Source organism: Diaporthe citri (genome assembly GCF_014595645.1).
Source record: "Diaporthe citri strain NFHF-8-4 chromosome Unknown scaffold_5, whole genome shotgun sequence".
Taxonomy (NCBI): domain Eukaryota; kingdom Fungi; phylum Ascomycota; class Sordariomycetes; order Diaporthales; family Diaporthaceae; genus Diaporthe; species Diaporthe citri.
In genome coordinates, this window is record NW_025064850.1 from 2,842,131 (window position 1) to 2,860,585 (window position 18,455).

The window sequence follows — 18,455 nt, forward strand, 5'->3', positions numbered from 1 at the left end:
ACCACGGAGCTCCCTCCAAAGGAGTCGTCCGTGTGAGGCCGTCGGCAATGCTGCGGTAAAGGAAAATGAGGAGGTGCCCTACATACAGGTCATAACTAGTAAATGCTGTAAGAATGGAGTATGACCTGCCCGGAATTTTGCATGGTGTAGAACTCTCAATCTGGTGGTGACCGAGCTGAATGAAGCCCCGAAGAGGTCCCGAGGAAAGTGAGTTGGGTAGATAAGACCAAAGTGTCAAATCCAAGCCAAATTATTTCCAGATTCCGTGGCACAACTGCCCAAGCATAGAGCAAGCTATGAGCACCGGGCGTCTTATGGACTATGTGCGTGCCAGAGGAGCCTCGGAAGTCTTTCACCGTTTGAAAGCAAAGAAAGGAAATTTTCATCCACCTGGCCCCAGCGTAAGTGCAAGGGGCTGCCACATTGACACCTGAGATTCTGTCCCGAAAACAGAGAGAGAGAGAGCAAATAGCTGCCAGGAAGATGACCGCAGTATCCTTGAGAAGTACCCAGATGGTGAGATCTCAGTTAAGCTCTGAGGTGACTGTATCAAGGCGAGAAAGTTGTTCTGAGCTTCTTCTCAGATGGACTGCCTTGAAAAAGGAAAAGAAAAGTCGATGCTCAAGTCGTTGACGTCGTTTGCGATCATAGCCTCCGGACTGCCGGTGAGAAGACGAGGACTATGAAGACTTTGCGTCATTGTGATCCGTACCAAACCCAAAGAATCCAACGCCGTTCGTAATTTCAGTGGGAAAGAAACGCGTTTTTGGTTTGGTGACCAAGGAAAGATCTATGCTGCCCATGTCCGCGCAATGCAGTCGATGTTACAGGCGAAAGAGCCATGCCTCTTGGTCATTGCTGGTTCTCCCGCGGAAGGAGTCCGCCCCAGATGCAAGCCTTTCTTGAGAAGATCTTCTGGTTCACCATCGAGCCTCTATTGTACAACAAAGCACTCTAGATAGAGCGCTTTTGCTCGAATGGCGATGAAGACGAGGTGGGTCGTGATGTCGTTGTTGGTGTGACAAGCCAGAAAAGGAAAAGTCGTTAGGTTTCGTGTCCAGAACGTGAGATCCGTAAAATGACAGAGCATGAAGAGAAAAAACAACCCCGAAGCCACAACGACATCACTTCAGTCAGCAGGCTAGAAGAAGTTCTGCTCGCCGTTGTCAGAAGCCATGGGCGGGTTGGGAGCTCCATTGTAAACCTGACCGCCCTGGGCAGGTCCAGAAGCTCCCTGTCCTTGGGCATAAGGAGCGCTAGCAATGTGGTTGACGAACTGAGGAGGCGCATATTGCTGGGGGTGCTGCGACTGAGGAGGCGGCACAGTCAGACTCGCGCTGGTGGGAAAGACCTGCGCGCCACGGTTGTTCAAGCCGTTGGTACCGTTCTGAAAAGCGCCAGGAGTCAGAATAGAGGTAGTGTTAGACATGCCGCGGGTCTGAGCTGGGCGGATTGGGATCTGGCCCTGGGTGGGATCTGCAGGGGTCATCTGGCCGCTGGAGCGGCCGTTGGTGGAGTCGTACGCAGAGACCTTGGCCTGGATCTTTCGTCCGTATGGGGTCTGGCGGACAGTTGGGAGGATTGGGCGAATGACATCGACCAGACGCTGCTTCATGTAGTGGGTAGCGTGCTCCAAGGCCGTCTGAACCACATAGTTGGCGTAAGAGTCTCGAATGAGGCGGTCCATCTCGCTAGGTGCCAGAAGCTCGTCCACGATCATATCCTTGGAGGCGTCTGAGGCGCAGCGAAGGCACTTCTCGATCACGTTGGAGCTGAACTTGTGGCGAGACAGCTGACAGATCCTGCCGTGGAACTTCTGCACGACGGGCTCTGTGAAGATCGACTCGTTCAGATCGATGATGTATTGGACAACGTAGTTGCCAAAGGGGTCCTGAACGAGGGTGACTGCGTGCTCCGTAATGCGCTGGATGAGAAGCAGCTTCTGATCACCCGAGGCGTGATCGATGCAACGCTGCAGCACACAGCAGCCATGACGGTGAGTGCCAACCTCGACGCAGCTCGTACCGACGGCTTCAAAGATGAAGTGGGCGTCCAGAGCGCTGAGTTTCGTCAGGCACTTCTGGATGACATGGTTGCCGTTGAGGTCCTGGATGAGCTCAACGACACGATCACGCAGGGCAGCGGTGATGAGGGAAACCTGGTCGTTGTTGGACAGGTGCTCGATCATCTTCTGCAGAGCTCGTGTGCCGTGCTGGTTCAGAGCGATGCGAACCATGTCCTTGGAAGCGTTCTGAACCAAGACAGTGCGCTCGTCGTCGTTGCAGAACTCGAACAGCTTCTGGCACAAGTAGTTGCCGAATGGGTCAGTCATCAGCTCAATGACATGAGAACAGGTCTCGAGCCAGATCATGTGCACGTGGTCAGGGTTTCGGCTCTCGAGCTGCTTCTGCAGGAAGCGGCATCCGTGCTGGTCCTTGCAGAGCTCATAGATAGAGCCGCCGTAGGACTCGAGGGTGGTACCGTTGAAGCGGCTCATAGCTGTGAGAGAGTCAGCATGGTGAACTTACTCTAGATTCGCGCCTACTTACCCTCGTTGTCTTGCTGGCGTCGGCTCGCCATGATGCGCTGCTGGCTGTCTCGCGGCTGGTGAGGGGCGTAGACAGGGGCATAGCCAGTGTAGTTCTGTGCTGAGTAGGTATTTCCACCTCCGTTCAGGGACAAGCCCTGCATCTGCGCAAGCAGGGGCATTCCGTGGTAGTTGGCGCCACCGTTGGCAGGTCCCACATTACCATAACCGTTGGGCGTGTAATATCCACCGTTGTTGCTGTTGTAGGGCGACATGCCCTGGCTAGGAGCCATGATGGGAGGCACAGGGGTCTGCGAGGGCTGGGTGAGGACAGGGCCCTGGAGAACATTGGAGGGCTGTGCCAGAGCTGGGCCGAACGAAGGCGCGTTGGCGTGCAGAGACGAGCCGATGGACTGGTAGTTGGCTCCGGCGACATTGTCACGAGCATCGCCAGAGAGCTCGCGGCTGTGACGGCTCGGCAAGGCACCAGCCGGGATGCGACCCATGCTGGCGTTGTGGTTGTGAAGGTGCTGTTGAGCCGCCTGGTTGGGGGTGCTGCCCACAGTGGTCCCAGACACATTCTTAAGGGTAGGGATGTCGTTGGCGGAGAAGGAGGGCTGCAACTTAGGAGGAGTGGCGAGCACGCTGCCGTTGTTGGTAGGAGCAGGCGCATCGGCCGCGGGATCAGTGTACTTCTGATCCATGGTCTTCATCTCAAGCGAGTGACGAAACGCTGCGGGGCGAGTAGCGATGATAGAGGCCTCGCTGGAAGCGTTCGACTGTGACGCGTTAGTGAGACTGGCCGAGTTGTGTTGCAAAGCACCGAATTGACAGTGGGACCAGTCGTTGGGTGTGGTGTCAACGTTCTGATCGTAGGAAGTGGAACACGCGTGAATCACGCCAACAGACGAAGGGGACAACTTCAAGAGAACAAGTATTAAGGTCAACAAACGAAAACAGGTACAAGACGCTGTCGAGCCAGGCAGGCCGAGCTGTGAACACCTTGGACTCAACTGCAACAGCAATACAAGAAATGTACTGTACAAAAGAGATGGCAAGGAATGTGAGGGTATGCAAATCGCGTGCTCTGGGTGCGGTGTAGGTAGATGTCAAGGTAGAGAAGGTGAGGTAAGGTCAGGTAGGTGCAGGTGAGCCTAACGGGCAGAAAACATGCAACCTCCCAGGTGAAGGAAGGGTGTAGGCAGAGAAGGTGAGGGGATGTAAGTGGGAACCAAAACTCCACCAACCCAAACGGCAGCAAAAGGCTTTCAAGCAACTTTCCGACAGATGAAACAACCTCTGCTAGTGTCGATATGGCGCGGGGAAAAGCAGATAAGAAGGCAGTACATGCATGCTATGCTGGAGACTAGATTTTGACTCACCATATTGGGCTCACGTCGGAGGACAGGGAAGTTGTCTTCGTTGTTGGCTTGGGTGTAGAGCTTTCCGTCGATCACGTTATCGTCGTCTCCAAAGAGAAAACCGGTGGTGTTGGCCTGGTCCAAGTTGATGTCGTAGAAAGCTGTGCGAGACTTGGTGACGGGCATCGAGTACCTGTTAACGCTGTTCTCGAAGTCCTTGTCAGCAGCCACCACTGGCAGACAGACGAAAGCCTCAGAAAGGTGATGTGATGATATGGAGTAAGATGATGGCCAAGAAGCGATACTGAGTGTTGGCTTGGCGGATCTGAGACAAGATCGCAGCGAAATATCATGTGTGTGGGATGTAAGTGTAGTGGAAGACCAGAGACAAGTGGCCTCTCGGTGAGGAGAAGATGCTGAATTTGGTATCTCCTTTCCGTGTTGAAGGTCTGGGGAGAAGGAAGGAAGGAAGCAGTGGCGAGGGCTCAGAAAGCGTGACGTTAAATATCTGGGCAAAAGATGACGAGAGCAGTTGACGGCTTAATTCAGACGAAGAATAGGATGAAGAACAATAGGACGAATATGTTGGTTGACCATGTCTCTCGATCCAACGAGAACAGCTGAGGTTCAAGTAATCACTCCGTTGTGATATTGAGCAGTTCGAAGGGGAAGTAATGGGGCAAGGGGAGTCTTTTGCCATTACGATATCGGACGAACCAAAGTCTCTTCAAGAGAAGGGCAAGTGTGGCCCGGGAAGAACAGTGACTCGGAATATCAAAATGCTCAATGGGAGGGCAATTGGAAGGGGTATCAGAACTGGAGGAGTGCAATGTCGACACATCCGCCTTGAGGGAGTCTTCCAGCCCTCAGAGCCGGATAACACCTGCCACACTCCAGCTCAAGGCATAGCCCTGAAGGCATAGTACTGGACGGCCACAATACCAATCACTGCATTGGCCCGGATCTCGCATTGAGACAACTGACTGGGAAAAAGCAACGCAAATTTGAAGCGGCAAACGCGCGATCTCAATCAAGTGCGGGGGCTCAGAAGAAGATGGTTCAACGTACGCATTGGTCGACCGATGGGACGTAGGGTCCTGGCGAACAGCCTCCTCCTTCTCGTCCTCATCGCTATTCCTCCGCGAGCCTGGAACAGACCAGGACGGCAGCTGGTCGTCGAAGGCGAACCGGGACAGCGGGACGCCCGACTGCGGCGATGCGAGGACGGAGCCGGACCGCGCCGAGCGGTTAGCCAAGCCCGGGGGAGACGTCAGGCTGGAAAGGGAGTAGCGATTCGGGCGGGAGAAGACCGAAGGGAACCCAGAGGGGTTCTCACGATACTCGGGAGGCGTCGTGGGCTCGGACTGGTGCCCGGAGAGCCTGCCGTGCTCCTCGAGCATGGCGCCGAGCTCCACCTCGTGCTTGGCCAGTTCGGCGTCGAAGAGGCGCTTCTGCTCCCGGATCTTCTCATACTCCATACGCTTCTTTTCTATCTGCTGAGGCGTCAGCACGTGTTGTCCAACGGAGGGAGGAGGTGCCGGCCGGTCGAGCGCTCTGGCTTGAGCAAGGCCCCGTCGCGGGGGGCTCTCCGTGCCCGGGTCGGGCGGCGGGTCGGACACGAGGGCACACGCACCAACTGAAGATGTTGCATAGTCTGCGTCGAGAGCGCAAGGTCAGCAGATGGCTCGCAAGGCAGGAATGGCAGTACGGGAGATGGGGGAGACGGCCAAGCTCCCGGCGCGCATTGAGTTTTGGAGAAGCGCAGACAAGCGCGCAACCACACAGACACACCACCACAGAGATGGCAGCCACGGCGACTGACCTGGTATTCGGAGGGATCTTGGCCACGTGGGGCTGCAGATGAAGACAATGTTGGTACACGGCCCGAGTCGGTGGTGAAACGGCGAGACAGGGTCGACCGGGGATCTTGAGAGGACATGGTCTGCGAGAGGCGGTTCCGGGGCGGCGAGACGAGGGAGTTCATGGTGGTGGCATCGCTTCGGGGAGACTGCTGGGCGCGGAATCGCATTTCGTTCGGATCCATTTTCGACAGTTCTATGTCCTCTTTCTTTCCTATACAACTACTACAACAACTGACGGCGCCTGAGGACCCTGCCTACTCCATTGGCGGACACGCACATTAGCAAAGCAACTCCTCGGCTGACCCAGGCCTGCCTGGTGCCGGCTCCTGCTGATCCCTCGTCGAGAAGGCGGGGAGGGGGTGGGATGTGTCTGGGCTGGCTGGCCATGGTGGACAAGGGCTGGCTATACTGGGGATTGTGCCTCCTCGCCGTGGCCTGGGGGCGGCACTTGCGCTGCGCTCGCTTGTCTTCTTGCCTTGCTTGCCATGGCTCTCCCACTTAGATCCGGCCGACTGGCTACCTTGTGTCGAGTCGGATCGCCGACTGAGAAACATGTCCAGCCTCGGGCCCCAGTGGCGATGAGATGGCATGTCGGGCGGCGGCTGGCAGGGCAGGAGCGTGCATGTGGGTGACATGGCATGGCATGGGGGCAAGGCGTGGCAGACAGCGAGCTGAGGCGTGCCCCCGTCCGAGGTGGTTTTTGGCTTTGGGTTTGAGAGCTTGGGGGGAGCAGAAAGCATGCGACTCACCTGGATGGAGGCTTGTACTAGACACAACAATATGGCACAGCTTGCGCCCTGGAGAGCCAGGAGCAGCAAGAAATAGGAAACACGGGGTACGTGGGCAAACGTCAAGCAATATTCCTGAAAATGAGCGTGTGTTGGAGGGACAGGATGCAGTCCGCGCCGAGGGAGGGGACGAGTGCTACTTGAAGCAGCCTGCGTCGGCTCGACGAGGCACCCAGCCGCTGCTGCACGCTGCGTCGATTGCCCGGGGTCAGGTTCAGGGGCCCTGTCTGGCTGCCCGCCTGGGCCTGTCTTGGGTCTGCAGTGGTCTGGTCTGCTTGTGCGCCTGTGTGCGTGTGCAAGTGGGTGGACGGCAAAACGATGGCGTTCGCCCCTGAACCTGGACCCTGCACCAATAATCCAGACACTCGGTCAGACTGGCACCAGCCCAACCCGACACTAACATTTACGCATTTCCCATGGCAACCGCTCCAACGGTAGCAGTACAGATATTAACACAATGCCCGTCCATCGTGCCCACAGAGCTTGGCAGCTGGTAATACGATCCTGGCTGCGAGCTCTGCCGGACGAGTCCAGTCGTCTTGTTTCCCGTGTCAGCAGCGACTACACAGGGCGTCTTTGTCGGTGGGTTTGATGCCGGCGGCGGCGAACCTGCCCCCGATGTTCCTTACCCACCATCCGGCCAGCCTCACTCCCAACGTCGACGCTCGGCCGACACACTTTTTTTGTTTTTTTTTTTGTGTTGGTCATTCATGCCCCGATACCCTAGCGGCTTGACGTGCAGACAGTCCGGACGGCACTCGTCAAGCTAGCACCAAGATCGGCTGCTCAACCGTCAACGGCGGTGTAGACAGGCGTGGACGGGAGCAGAGTAGTGTGGTCTACTGCACGACGCCCCTTTGCTTCTGGCGCACGAGATCACGCCTGCAGCCTGCAAGAGTCACGGTGAGCTGGAGGAGGCGTCCCGGGGCCAGCGGACGAGGCTTGCGATTGAAACATGTCATCGCCGGCTCGCAGGCTGCATGAACTGGCCGCCCTCCGTACAGCTTCCATTGTGTCTCGCGCATGGCGTACGCTACAGACCAGACGAACGATGCCCTTTGCTCGAGGCTCCGGCTGCACGCCAACGAGTGCGCCTGGTACGCCGGCGCACGCAGGCGCAAGGCGCAAGGCGGGGTGGGGTTGAGCAGGCATTGGATGGGCCTCCTGTGAGCGATCCCTCCCCAGTTCCCGTCTCCTGCAGCAGCGCTTGTCACCCCTCCACGATGCGCCTGCCCTGCAGCATGTGGGCTTTGGGTTCCTGAATGCCCCAATGCCCCTGTGTGACCTCATCTACGTATCAAAGTAGCTACCCACCTGCATTAGAGGCGCAGACGGCGGTGACTTGACCCGGCCGAGGACATAGAGAGGTGTGAGTGACCCCTCTGGCAAGAGGAATCCAGTCGTTCAGGGAGGTCACGACACTTTTATACCCGGTCGTGTACCATCATCAATGGAAGGGACATGAGTCCTTGTGGGGGATTGCGGCCCAAGGCCGTCCCTCTGGTCGGACACAGATTGTCTTCCGATCGTCGCACGGCCTTTGACTGGGCATTGGGCATGTTCGATACTACTAGGTGCTACCTGCGGTTTTCAAGTGCTCCTAGTCCGAGTCCTGCCCATTCAGTCAATTTCCCTCCGTACTGAGGTACACGCGTGTAGGGTTTTGATTGGTGAAGGTACATGGCCGTTCCTCCCAATCAGTTTCTGGGCGCAAAAGCCATTGACGAGGCTCGGATTTGTTGATGAGGTACAAGATACATCAGACTCCATTGGCCAAGGCTGATCGAAGCTATCGCCGGACCTGCAGTCAAGCTCAAGAGACCTCTTGGGGACCACAACATAAATTCGGGCCGGCCAGAGAAGCTCAGGGTTTGATTCTGGTGGGTGTTGACCCGACCGCGATATTCTCCACAGGCGGGCCTGGGAAGACCTGCCTCCCCTCTTCGGGATTTCATCATCCTGGTCTGATACGCACGCGGTAGCTCTGACGGTACTTGGCCGCGCATCCTGGGGCGTAGCGCGGCTATCTCAGAATCCTGACCAGGAAAATCTGTGCCTCTAATCACGCTATTCTAAGAAGTTGCATGCCGCTCCTGGGCTGACCATAGGCTGTCCTTGCTGAAAAACCTCCTCGGTCTACTTGATGCGCGCTGGAACTGAGGCTTGACGATTCAGCAAATGGCCTAACACATCAGGGCTCTTTGAGCCTGCTGCCCCTCTCTTCCAGGGCTGAACCAGGGGGGTGTATTGTGGGACCGTCGCAGCTGCGGGATCTGCAAGATTTCCCATTCTTGCCGCAGGTCAAGCCCAAATCATGGACGAGATCGGAACTTAGCATGGCATCTCTCTGCCGCATTCGTGGCAGTGGACTCATTGCGGAAGTGCTTGCAGGGCGACTGTGGCGACCAGGGACCCGGCGCCAGTCATTTCACCGACTATTGAGGTACGTCAAAGCTGTCTTGAGGCCTTTGTGAGTGGGGGAAGCGGTTTTAGAGAGTCCTGCGGCATGACGATCGATCACCTTGGGCCGCACGTCTCGTTGCTTTTTTTCCACATCATCGCGCTTATGTGCTGTGGTGGGACGGACAAGGAGCGCCGTGTTGATCCACGTTTCTGACCAATTCAATTTGTCCGAGGCTTGAAGAGCGATCAGTACACCTGGATACATCGTCCATCCTTCGGCAAACCAGCACTATTTGGAAATAAACCCCCTCAGTTGAGGAGGTCACGATCATACAACCCAATCACCAGAAGTTAAATCCATCCATGTAGAAGTCTACCAGCCGAAACCGGTTAACAGCATTAATACAGATGCTATATACTAGAGATCCACTCCGCGTCTTACCTTTTTCTAAGTAGCTTGATCATCCCATGTCTCCTCAAGGTCCCCCAAACATGCTTATGCACCTTCTGAATCGGAAAATAATACCACGCAGCCATTCACAGCCTCGGAGGTATCCAGGGAAGGGGCCATCTGCAATATGGCTTGTCCTAGTTGGTGATGAGTGGCAGTACGTTCGAGACCACCCGCGCCTTTTTCATCTGGACACGGCTCAAAATTCCACGAGAAGGAATTGGTATCTGGCCAAGTCGGTCTAAGATGACCGACTCGAGCAGTAATGCTCCCATGATTTGAGCACGGCTATTTCCAGTCTCAAAAGAGTTTGGACTCAGCATTCATTCATACAGTTGGTGCAGCGCTAAAAGTGAACAAAATAATTGTCGAGATGGGGGGTAAAGTGTGGTTTGTGCTTCTGCTTGGAGGGGCCATGCATGCGGCTCTCATGCCACCGAATTGACTCAGATTTCGACGACACCGTCGTTGTAACTACATAACAGCCCATCGATGCCCCTGTCACCGTTGCACATGCCATTGGCGACGAGACGAGCCCACAGCACAGTGGGAAACATGAGTTGAGATCCGTGGGGAACATTGAACTCTCCCATAACCATGCCTAGGTCTCGTCCCCGACCCAACCGCTAGTAGCTCTTATCTTATCGGCGTGACTCTTTGGCGATTCTGCCCCGCGAGGGCAAAAAGATTCCCAGATTCAACCCCGGCCACTCGTCGCAAACCCGACACAGCGTTCCAGCAGAACATGACGACGTCCCCAAAATGCCAATGACCGACGACGACGGGTTTGAGGCCCTTCTGGAGCCATTCTACAATGGCAAGAAGCTCACCGATCCTATTTCCACCAAGGAGGACAAGTACCAACTCCTGCCCGCCTTCTTGAAGGTCAAAGGTATGTCCGCTGCCTCACGCGCCCGCTTCCGCAGCCCGCCCATCTTGCTCATTTGCCGCCTCCAGGTCTTGTCAAACAGCATATCGACTCCTACAACTACTTCATCGACCATGACATCAAGGAAATCGTCAAGGCGAATCGCATCATTCGCAGCGAGGTCGACAGTGGCTTCTACCTCGAGTTCCTCGACATCCGAATAGGCATGCCCACCCGCGGGGACGCCGGCCAGTCCTTCAAAGCCAAGAACCATGTCACCCCAATGGAGTGCAGACTTAGGGACATGACATACGCTGCCCCGATCATCATCGATATTGCCTACATCCGAGACAGGAAGAAGATTATCCGGAGGAATGTCCCTCTTGCTCGCATGCCCATCATGCTCAAGAGCTCGAAATGCGTCTTGGCCGGGGCCACCAACCACAAGATGGAGCTCATGAACGAGTGCCCCTTGGACCCGGGTGGTTACTTCATCATCGGCGGGACGGAAAAGGTCATTCTGATCCAGGAGCAGCTCAGCAAGAACCGAGTAATTGTCGAGGCCGACGACAAGAAGGAACTTATCCAGGCATCAGTCACGAGTTCAACACACGAGAGGAAGTCCAAGACATATGTCATATTGAAAAAGGACAGGATCATTCTGAGGCACAATGTGCTTATGGAGGACATTCCCATTGCCATTATCCTGAAAGCACTGGGTGGTCTCTCAGACTACGAGGTTATGCAGCTTGTGGCCGGATCCGATGGCCGCTACCAGGACGATTTCGCCCTCAACTTCGATGAGGCGACCCGCGTTGGTGTGTTCACACAGCAGCAAGCACTCGAGTACATTGGCGCTCGCGTCAGGATGGGATCCAAAGGCAAGCCACAGTTCGGTCCTGCGCCTCGACGCAACAATGTTGAAGAAGGACTCGACGCGCTAGCCAACATTATCCTTGCCCATGTCTCTATCGAGGGTCTCGATTTCTACCCCAAGGCTATTTACATCGCAATGATGACCCGGAGGGTGCTGATGGCTTCTCATGACCCGAAGTTGGTCGACGACCGTGACTTTGTGGGTAACAAGCGGCTTGAGCTGGCTGGGCAAATGCTTTCACTTCTCTTCGAAGATCTTTTCAAGAGTTTCCTCACGAATTTGAGGATGAACATCGACAAAGTGCTTAAGAAGCCAAACAAAGCTATTCCATTCGACCCATTGACCTCGATCAGCGGCACAGGTGGTCACATCACCCAGGGTATGAACCGGGCAATCCAGTCTGGCAATTGGAGCGTCAAGCGGTTTAACATGAACCGAGCGGGAGTCACTCACGTCTTGAGTCGACTAAGTTACATTGCTGCGCTGGGAATGATGACTCGAATCACAAGTCAATTTGAAAAGACACGTAAGGTGTCTGGGCCCAGAGCTCTCCAGCCTTCGCAATGGGGCATGTTGTGTACTTCAGACACTCCTGAAGGCGAGGCTTGTGGTCTGGTCAAGAACTTGGCTTTGATGACGCATATCACGACCGAGGTAGACGAAAAGCCCGTCAAGAAGTTCATCCTTACTGTCGATTCGAATGTGGAACCTATACGGAACTTTTCTGGTTCGGAGATGCACCAGGCCGGCGCATACATCATATCCATTAACGGAACACCATTCGCCCTGACACACTATCCGAAGCGGTTCGCCTCCAAGTTCAGGACCATGCGCCGTCGTGGATGGATCAATCCGTTTGTGAGCATCAACACCAACTCTCATTTCAACACCATTTTCATCGCTACAGACGAAGGACGGGTTTGCCGGCCGTATATCATTGTAAAGAACGGCGTGTCAAAGTTGCTGCCGGAACACCTCAGATTGCTGCAGCAGGGCAAAGTAGGCTTTGACGACTTTCTCCGAAAAGGGGTCGTTGAGTACCTAGACGTGAACGAGGAGAATGATGCTCTCATTGCCCTTTACGAATCAGACATCACGCGGATCACAACTCACGTCGAGATTGAGCCATTTACCATCCTCGGGGCCGTGGCTGGCCTCATTCCCTTTCCCCATCACAATCAGTCGCCCCGAAACACATATCAATGTGCTATGGGTAAACAAGCTATCGGAGCTATTGCCTACAATCAATTCAACCGGATCGACACCCTACTTTACACCTTGGTGTACCCCCAGCGGCCCATGGTCATCTCGAAGACAATCGAGCTTACCAGTTATGACAAACTTCCGGCCGGCCACAATGCAACGGTGGTCGTCATGTCCTATTCCGGCTACGATATAGAAGATGCGTTGGTCCTCAATAAGGCATCATGCGACAGAGGTTTCGGGCGGTGTCAGGTCTTCCGCAAATATGCTGCGGAGCTTCAGAGATACCCTAATGGGGCGTCCGAAAGGATCGGCCAGCCCGAGACGGATCCTATGACGAAGCAGAAGATTGCCAAACACGAGGTTCTTGACAATGATGGACTTGCCAGAGTGGGCTGGCAAATCCACAATGGCGAGACGATGGTTAAGAAGGAAACCCCCTTGGATACCGGAACAAGTATAGGCGGGGACAAGAGTTCCAATGAGTACCGGGACACCTCCATGGCCTACCGGATTCCCGACCCAGCTTATATCGACAAGGTCATGGTCACACAAACCGAGAGGGAGACGGTTTTGGTGAAAGTTCAGACCAGGCAAACCCGTCGTCCTGAGCTTGGTGACAAGTTCTCCTCTCGGCACGGGCAAAAGGGTGTCGTTGGCATCATTGTCGACCAGGAAGACCTTCCGTTCAGCGACAAAGGCTTGGTTCCGGACATAATCATGAACCCCCACGGTTTCCCATCCCGTATGACAGTAGGCAAGCTCCTCGAATGCCTCACTGGAAAGGCGTCCATTGTACATGGCCGAAAGAAGTACGGCTACGGCGACGCTTTCCGATCGCACCCTGTCGAGGAGGTGAGCAAGGTCCTGGTTGACCATGGATTCTCCTGGGAGGGCAAGGACTACTTCACGTCTGGCATCACAGGTGAGCCTCTCGAGGCATACATCTTCAACGGTCCCATCTACTACCAACGCCTAAAGCACATGGTGCAAGACAAGATGCACTCTCGGGCAAGGGGACCCCGTGCGATCCTGACGAGGCAGCCTACCGAGGGTCGTTCGCGCGATGGTGGTCTGCGTCTAGGAGAAATGGAGCGCGACTGCTTGATCGCATACGGCGCGTCGCAACTTCTTCTGGAGAGACTGATGCACAGCTCCGACGGCACGAGTGTGGACATCTGCCAGCGCTGCGGGCTCTTCGGGTACAAGGGATACTGCCAGACCTGCAAGAGCACGAGGGAGGTGACGGCAATGACGATGCCGTACGCTGCAAAGCTGCTTGTACAAGAGTTGATATCGATGAATGTTGGGGTGAGGCTGCAAATGGAGGACGAATTCCCTCACCCGAGATGAAGATGGGCTCTACAAGAGACATTAGGGCGCCACAGCGCACGTTGCTTGTGTGGCAAGGATAAGTGCCAGCATGGAGGCAATGACGGCCCAATACCTTACAATTTGCATAGCATTCTGGCGTAAGGGAGTATCAATAAATGTGTAGCTAGTAAAGGATAAATGGAAGAGGATTGATGCATCCCTCTTAAAAAAAAAAAAACCGTGGCGGACCCGTGGCGACATAAACGCCAAGTGTTTCCGACGGAGCCCATACATGAAAAGACAAATCGTGTTTGCAAATTGTTTCTCATGAGAAAGTCTCTGAAAGCCTTTCTGTGTACATCGCAGGAGAAAGCACCTAGATAAGAAAGCATGGCCGTGGCAGATTCTGGCTGAAAGGGACCATGAACGGAGCCAGACATATAGAGGTTGAATGATTTCTCACAAATAAGGTTCATAAAACAATTTAAACATCGTAATTGATCGAAAAACAATTATGGATAAGGAATGGATTGTTTGTGGGCACTGAAGCGAAGCAGCACGCATTAGATATGTTGTGGTGGTTTTGCTGCTGGGGCCTATGGCTTTTCTAGCCGACGCTAACTCGCTTGTTACAGGTAAACCTGCGAACTTACCAAGCAACACCTCAACTCAAGGTCGTGACGCGTTTTACGCACAGAACAAGAGCCTGAAACAGCCAGCTGAGGGTAATTTTGTTTCTGATGCCGTACCGTCTCCCAAATCCTCACTCATGACGGATCTTGCACGCATCCTGCCGCATTTCCCAACCAGCCAATATGCGAATCTCATCCCGAGCCTGGAGAAGCACCAGGTCACGACGAGCGAGCTCCTGACCCTCGAGGCAGCAGACATTGGCAAGCGAACGCAGCTGCCTCTGTTGGACGTGAAGAGGCTATGCGGCGCCATCTTGGCCGCGCTGCACGCGGACCTGGGCGTGGAGGATCGGGAGCCTGACGCGGCATCACAGGCGGGCAGGGACGACGGCGCTGGGACCGTGGACGAGACACCACAGCAACATCGGTGGTCCAAAATAAGCACTCTCGACCCCGTAATCGACGAGCTCCTCGGCGGTGGCATACGGACAGGCCACATCACGGAGCTGACCGGTGAAGCTGGAGCCGGCAAGACGCAGTTCCTCCTCTCCTTGCTCCTCGCCGTGCAGCTCCCGCCGCCGCATGGGATCGGCCGTAATGCCCTCTACATCTCGACCGAGGCATCCTTGTCAACGCGCCGTCTCACGCAGATGCTGAAGAACAACCCTGTGCTCACATCCAAGTCTATTCCCTTCAGTGAGAGACCATCCCTCGACAACATCACCAGCACCACCACGCCCGACCTGGAGTCTCAGGAGCACATTCTCACCTATCAAGTGCCGGTGCAGGTAGAACGCCGCAACATCGGCCTCATCGTGCTCGACAGCGTGGCGGCCAACTACCGGGCCGAGTTCGACCGATCCGTTAGGAACGACTCGGGCGCGCTCGGCGCCGCGAGCGAGGGCGGCAGGAGCGTCAGCCAGAACATGGGCGCCCGCAGCGCGGAGCTCGTCCGGCTGGGGATGCTCCTGCGGGACCTGGCCAGGAACCACAACATCGCCGTGGTGGTGTCGAACCAGGTCGCAGACCGATTCGACCGAGCCGGGGCCCCGGCCCTGCCTAGGAACCCGCCATCAGGCTACGGTAAGAACGTCGCTGCGGGCGGTGGTGATCCACGCAGGCGCCACGAGAGCTCGCCGTTGGCGGCGCGGAGCAAGGATCCAAACCAGCCGCCTCTGCCGCACGCAGAGCCGACGTCCTCGATGGCTGATGCGCTGCCGGCGTCGAGTATGTCATTCGGGGAGAACGGGGAGGATGAGCCCCCTCCGCAGACACGGCCGCCGCCGCCGCCGCCCATGGACGAGATCTCGCACCTGCCTGCCCCGCCAGCGCTGAACTTCGACCACCAGCAGAGGTGGTTTACTGGGTGGGGCGATGAGCCGTGGCCCTCATCGACACATTCTTTGAAGACTCCCAGCCTGGGCCTGGTCTGGGCGACTCAAATAGCCTGTCGAATCGCCCTGGTAAAGGCGCCACGGTATGGAAAGTCAAGGTACTCCGTCGACGATGATGCCGGCGAGCCAGAAACGCCCATTCTAAAGATGTGGAGGAGGTGGATGAAGGTCGTCTTCGCACCTCATGTTGCTTCAACGGGGCCCGGACTGGAGGGAGCGGCTGAGTTTGACATCAATATGGGTGGCCTGAAGGGGGTAGTTAGATGAGAGCTTTTGGAATGGTATACCTTGAAATGATCACTATCCGGAGGGCCGGACTGCCCGTACAAGATATCTGAGCCAGCCCTCACAAGCATTTGTCTTGGGGCTTTTAGACAGACACGAATTATGACAATACGAAGAGAAAACACATCAAGCAATATGGTAGAGACAGGCGGCAGCAAGAACACCGCCTTACTCATTGTTGACATCTACAGCCGATTGTATGCATAACAAACACACGCATTCATCACAACAAAAGTCAAGAAACGCACATGACAAAGCCAGAAAAAGGTAGAGGAATGAAACGGAAAAATGGAAGTAGAAACCAAGAAAAAAAAAACGTCAAAAAGGATACCAAGCTGCGTAAGAACCCCCAAGGATCACGAACAGCGTATAACTTGCCGGAGGAGGTGCGGCGCCAGCGCTCCGAGTTTACATTGCTCTTCTCACCGTCAATGGTATCAAGAAGGGCCGGTTTGAACCCTCGACCATGGCAGCACCGACTGCACAGGGCCGACGAGTCCATAAATCGTTTGCGTCGTGGTCCCAAAGAACCACTACACTAACGACCCCGACCCAACACTCGAGGTAACTGACGGTAAGCGCACTTGATAAGGTAGGGAGCTGTGGAGGATAGGATGAGATTTAGGGCCGTGAGTGCAAACGGAGGTTATCTAATTCACTCCTTCCTTTCGATTCATCTATCCCTCTGCTGTCCACGGGCACACCTCTGCGAGTGACGGTCCTGGGTTTTCAAAGTATCCGTGAGGACATGTCCCGCGCCTACGGTTCAACATAACAGCTTGCTAAGTATGTATCACCACATTCTGACGATCAGACTCACCCTATTCCCTCTGCACACACTTCAGCTGGTCACTTCTAACTGCCTTGCAGGCACTGTCATCAAAACCGGTGGTTCCACGCTTCACCCCCTCCTGACAACTAATGACTAAACCTGGCACTACAAAAGTGTATTTAATATGAAACTTGGGCTGGACGGTCGGACAAAGGCGATGAGAATAAAGTCTCATATACTTCGTCGTATGGGCTTATATTCGTGTATCTGAAAAGCCTCCCAGGCGGTAAAGCAGGGCCGTGATGACCGTCTCCGAACTGTGCTTGTTGGTAGAGAATGTTATTAGGTCCTAGAGGTGTAAATACCTTTCCACAAGATTATTGAATTGTTACAATTCATGGGCCTTACCCATTTCCATAGACTGCTTAAGCATACTCATTGCTGATTCCGCCCGAGCTGCGGTTGCGGATCCAGAGAAGCAAGTTGAGGGGATAATCGCAGTCCAAGATTAATTCATCTTTCTCCGACAGTATCTGGTTGTATGCCTCACATCACCAATTCCTACATTCGAAACTTCTGGTCGGCTGTATGTAGTGGATCACCCAAGCCTCAAAACCATGAGGTCTACGGGCAAGCCACTCAGGTGTGCTGAGCTTCCTGCATGTAGGCTGCGTCTGCGTCACTTGAGGCAAATATGCTTGCGGGTGGCATACTGCAGGTACAGCTTCCAAGGTATCCTAGCACACACTTCCAGTACCTCCAATATGACAGCCTCGTACCGGTATGGCACAGCTTCCTACGAGATAACCTCCTGTTGGATAACCCCCTGATTGGATAACCCCCTATGGGATAACCTCCTACGCGATAACTTCCTATGGGGTAACCTCCTGCTGGGTAACCTCCCATGGGATGACCTGCCTTGGGTTAACCCGCTATGGCACAGTCCCCTGTGGGACAGCCTCTCATGGGATAGTTTCACATAGAATGATCTTATATGGAATGATCTTCCATAAGCTGTCCTAGGCAAACGATCGTTAGGGATAGCCTCCCATGCTGGCGTCTTGGAAGAGTGGGTCACTCTAGAGCACCCTCTTGTGTCTTGCAGAGTAGTTGCAAGATGATGTCGAGGGAGGTACGCTATTGCTCGAGCCTCTGCAGGAGCTGCACAGGGTCTTGGATTCCTGGGAGACAGTGGCAGCGGTTCTTCATACATGCTGGCATCAAGACGCTGCGGTTGGACGCAGGGTAATGCAGGCATGCGGTGGACGTCGACAAGCGCCGGGTTGGGAAGCACAGGTGCAGGGGTTCAGCATTTGCAGGCGCAGACTTAGTAAGCGTTGCGGCTCTATGGATTCGTCGACGGATTACATCACTGGTACCCCGCGATCGAAATATTGATCGATTGAGCTGCCCTCGCAGCCTGCCAAACCGCTATGGCCAGCGTGGGGTGGGTGCTGTGGTTTTTCCCCCCTCGAGTGAGGTCATGGCTCAAGGCCCACATTCACATTTCACAGGCAGCTACGGAGCGGAACGGTAACAGCGCTGAGGGAATTGGGAGAAGGCTGCTCTGGAAACAACGACGTTTTGCACGAAGGTTCTCTTGTGGGCCAGAAGGCGAAAGACAGGTTTGGGCCAAGGGGGGAATGGGGGACGGGGGCGCAATCTTTGCCTGTCTTGGGAGCTAGGAGGTTGGTGCTTGCGGTGCTTGCGGAAAGAAA

The 18,455-nt window shown here is 55.1% G+C and overlaps 3 protein-coding genes across 3 annotated transcripts; 2 read left to right on the plus strand and 1 right to left on the minus strand.

Moving 5' to 3' along the window:
• Positions 1–1,141: 1,141 nt before the first annotated feature.
• On the minus strand, positions 1,142–5,932 carry INS49_011390 (uncharacterized protein; the record flags this gene model as incomplete). The annotated part of the gene is made up of 7 exons (XM_043172108.1): positions 1,142–2,499; positions 2,550–3,306; positions 3,910–4,121; positions 4,194–4,213; positions 4,957–5,381; positions 5,522–5,542; positions 5,711–5,932. The coding sequence occupies 7 exons, from the start codon at positions 5,930–5,932 to the stop codon at positions 1,142–1,144; spliced, it is 3,015 nt and encodes a 1,004-aa protein (XP_043023853.1).
• Positions 5,933–10,160: 4,228 nt separating this feature from the next.
• INS49_011391 (uncharacterized protein) lies at positions 10,161–13,693 on the plus strand (the record flags this gene model as incomplete). The annotated part of the gene is made up of 2 exons (XM_043172109.1): positions 10,161–10,284; positions 10,350–13,693. The coding sequence occupies 2 exons, from the start codon at positions 10,161–10,163 to the stop codon at positions 13,691–13,693; spliced, it is 3,468 nt and encodes a 1,155-aa protein (XP_043023854.1).
• Positions 13,694–14,423: 730 nt separating this feature from the next.
• On the plus strand, positions 14,424–15,947 carry INS49_011392 (uncharacterized protein; the record flags this gene model as incomplete). Its single annotated transcript, XM_043172110.1, has 1 exon — positions 14,424–15,947. One exon carries the CDS (start codon positions 14,424–14,426, stop codon positions 15,945–15,947), a length of 1,524 nt encoding a protein of 507 aa, XP_043023855.1.
• Positions 15,948–18,455: the final 2,508 nt, after the last annotated feature.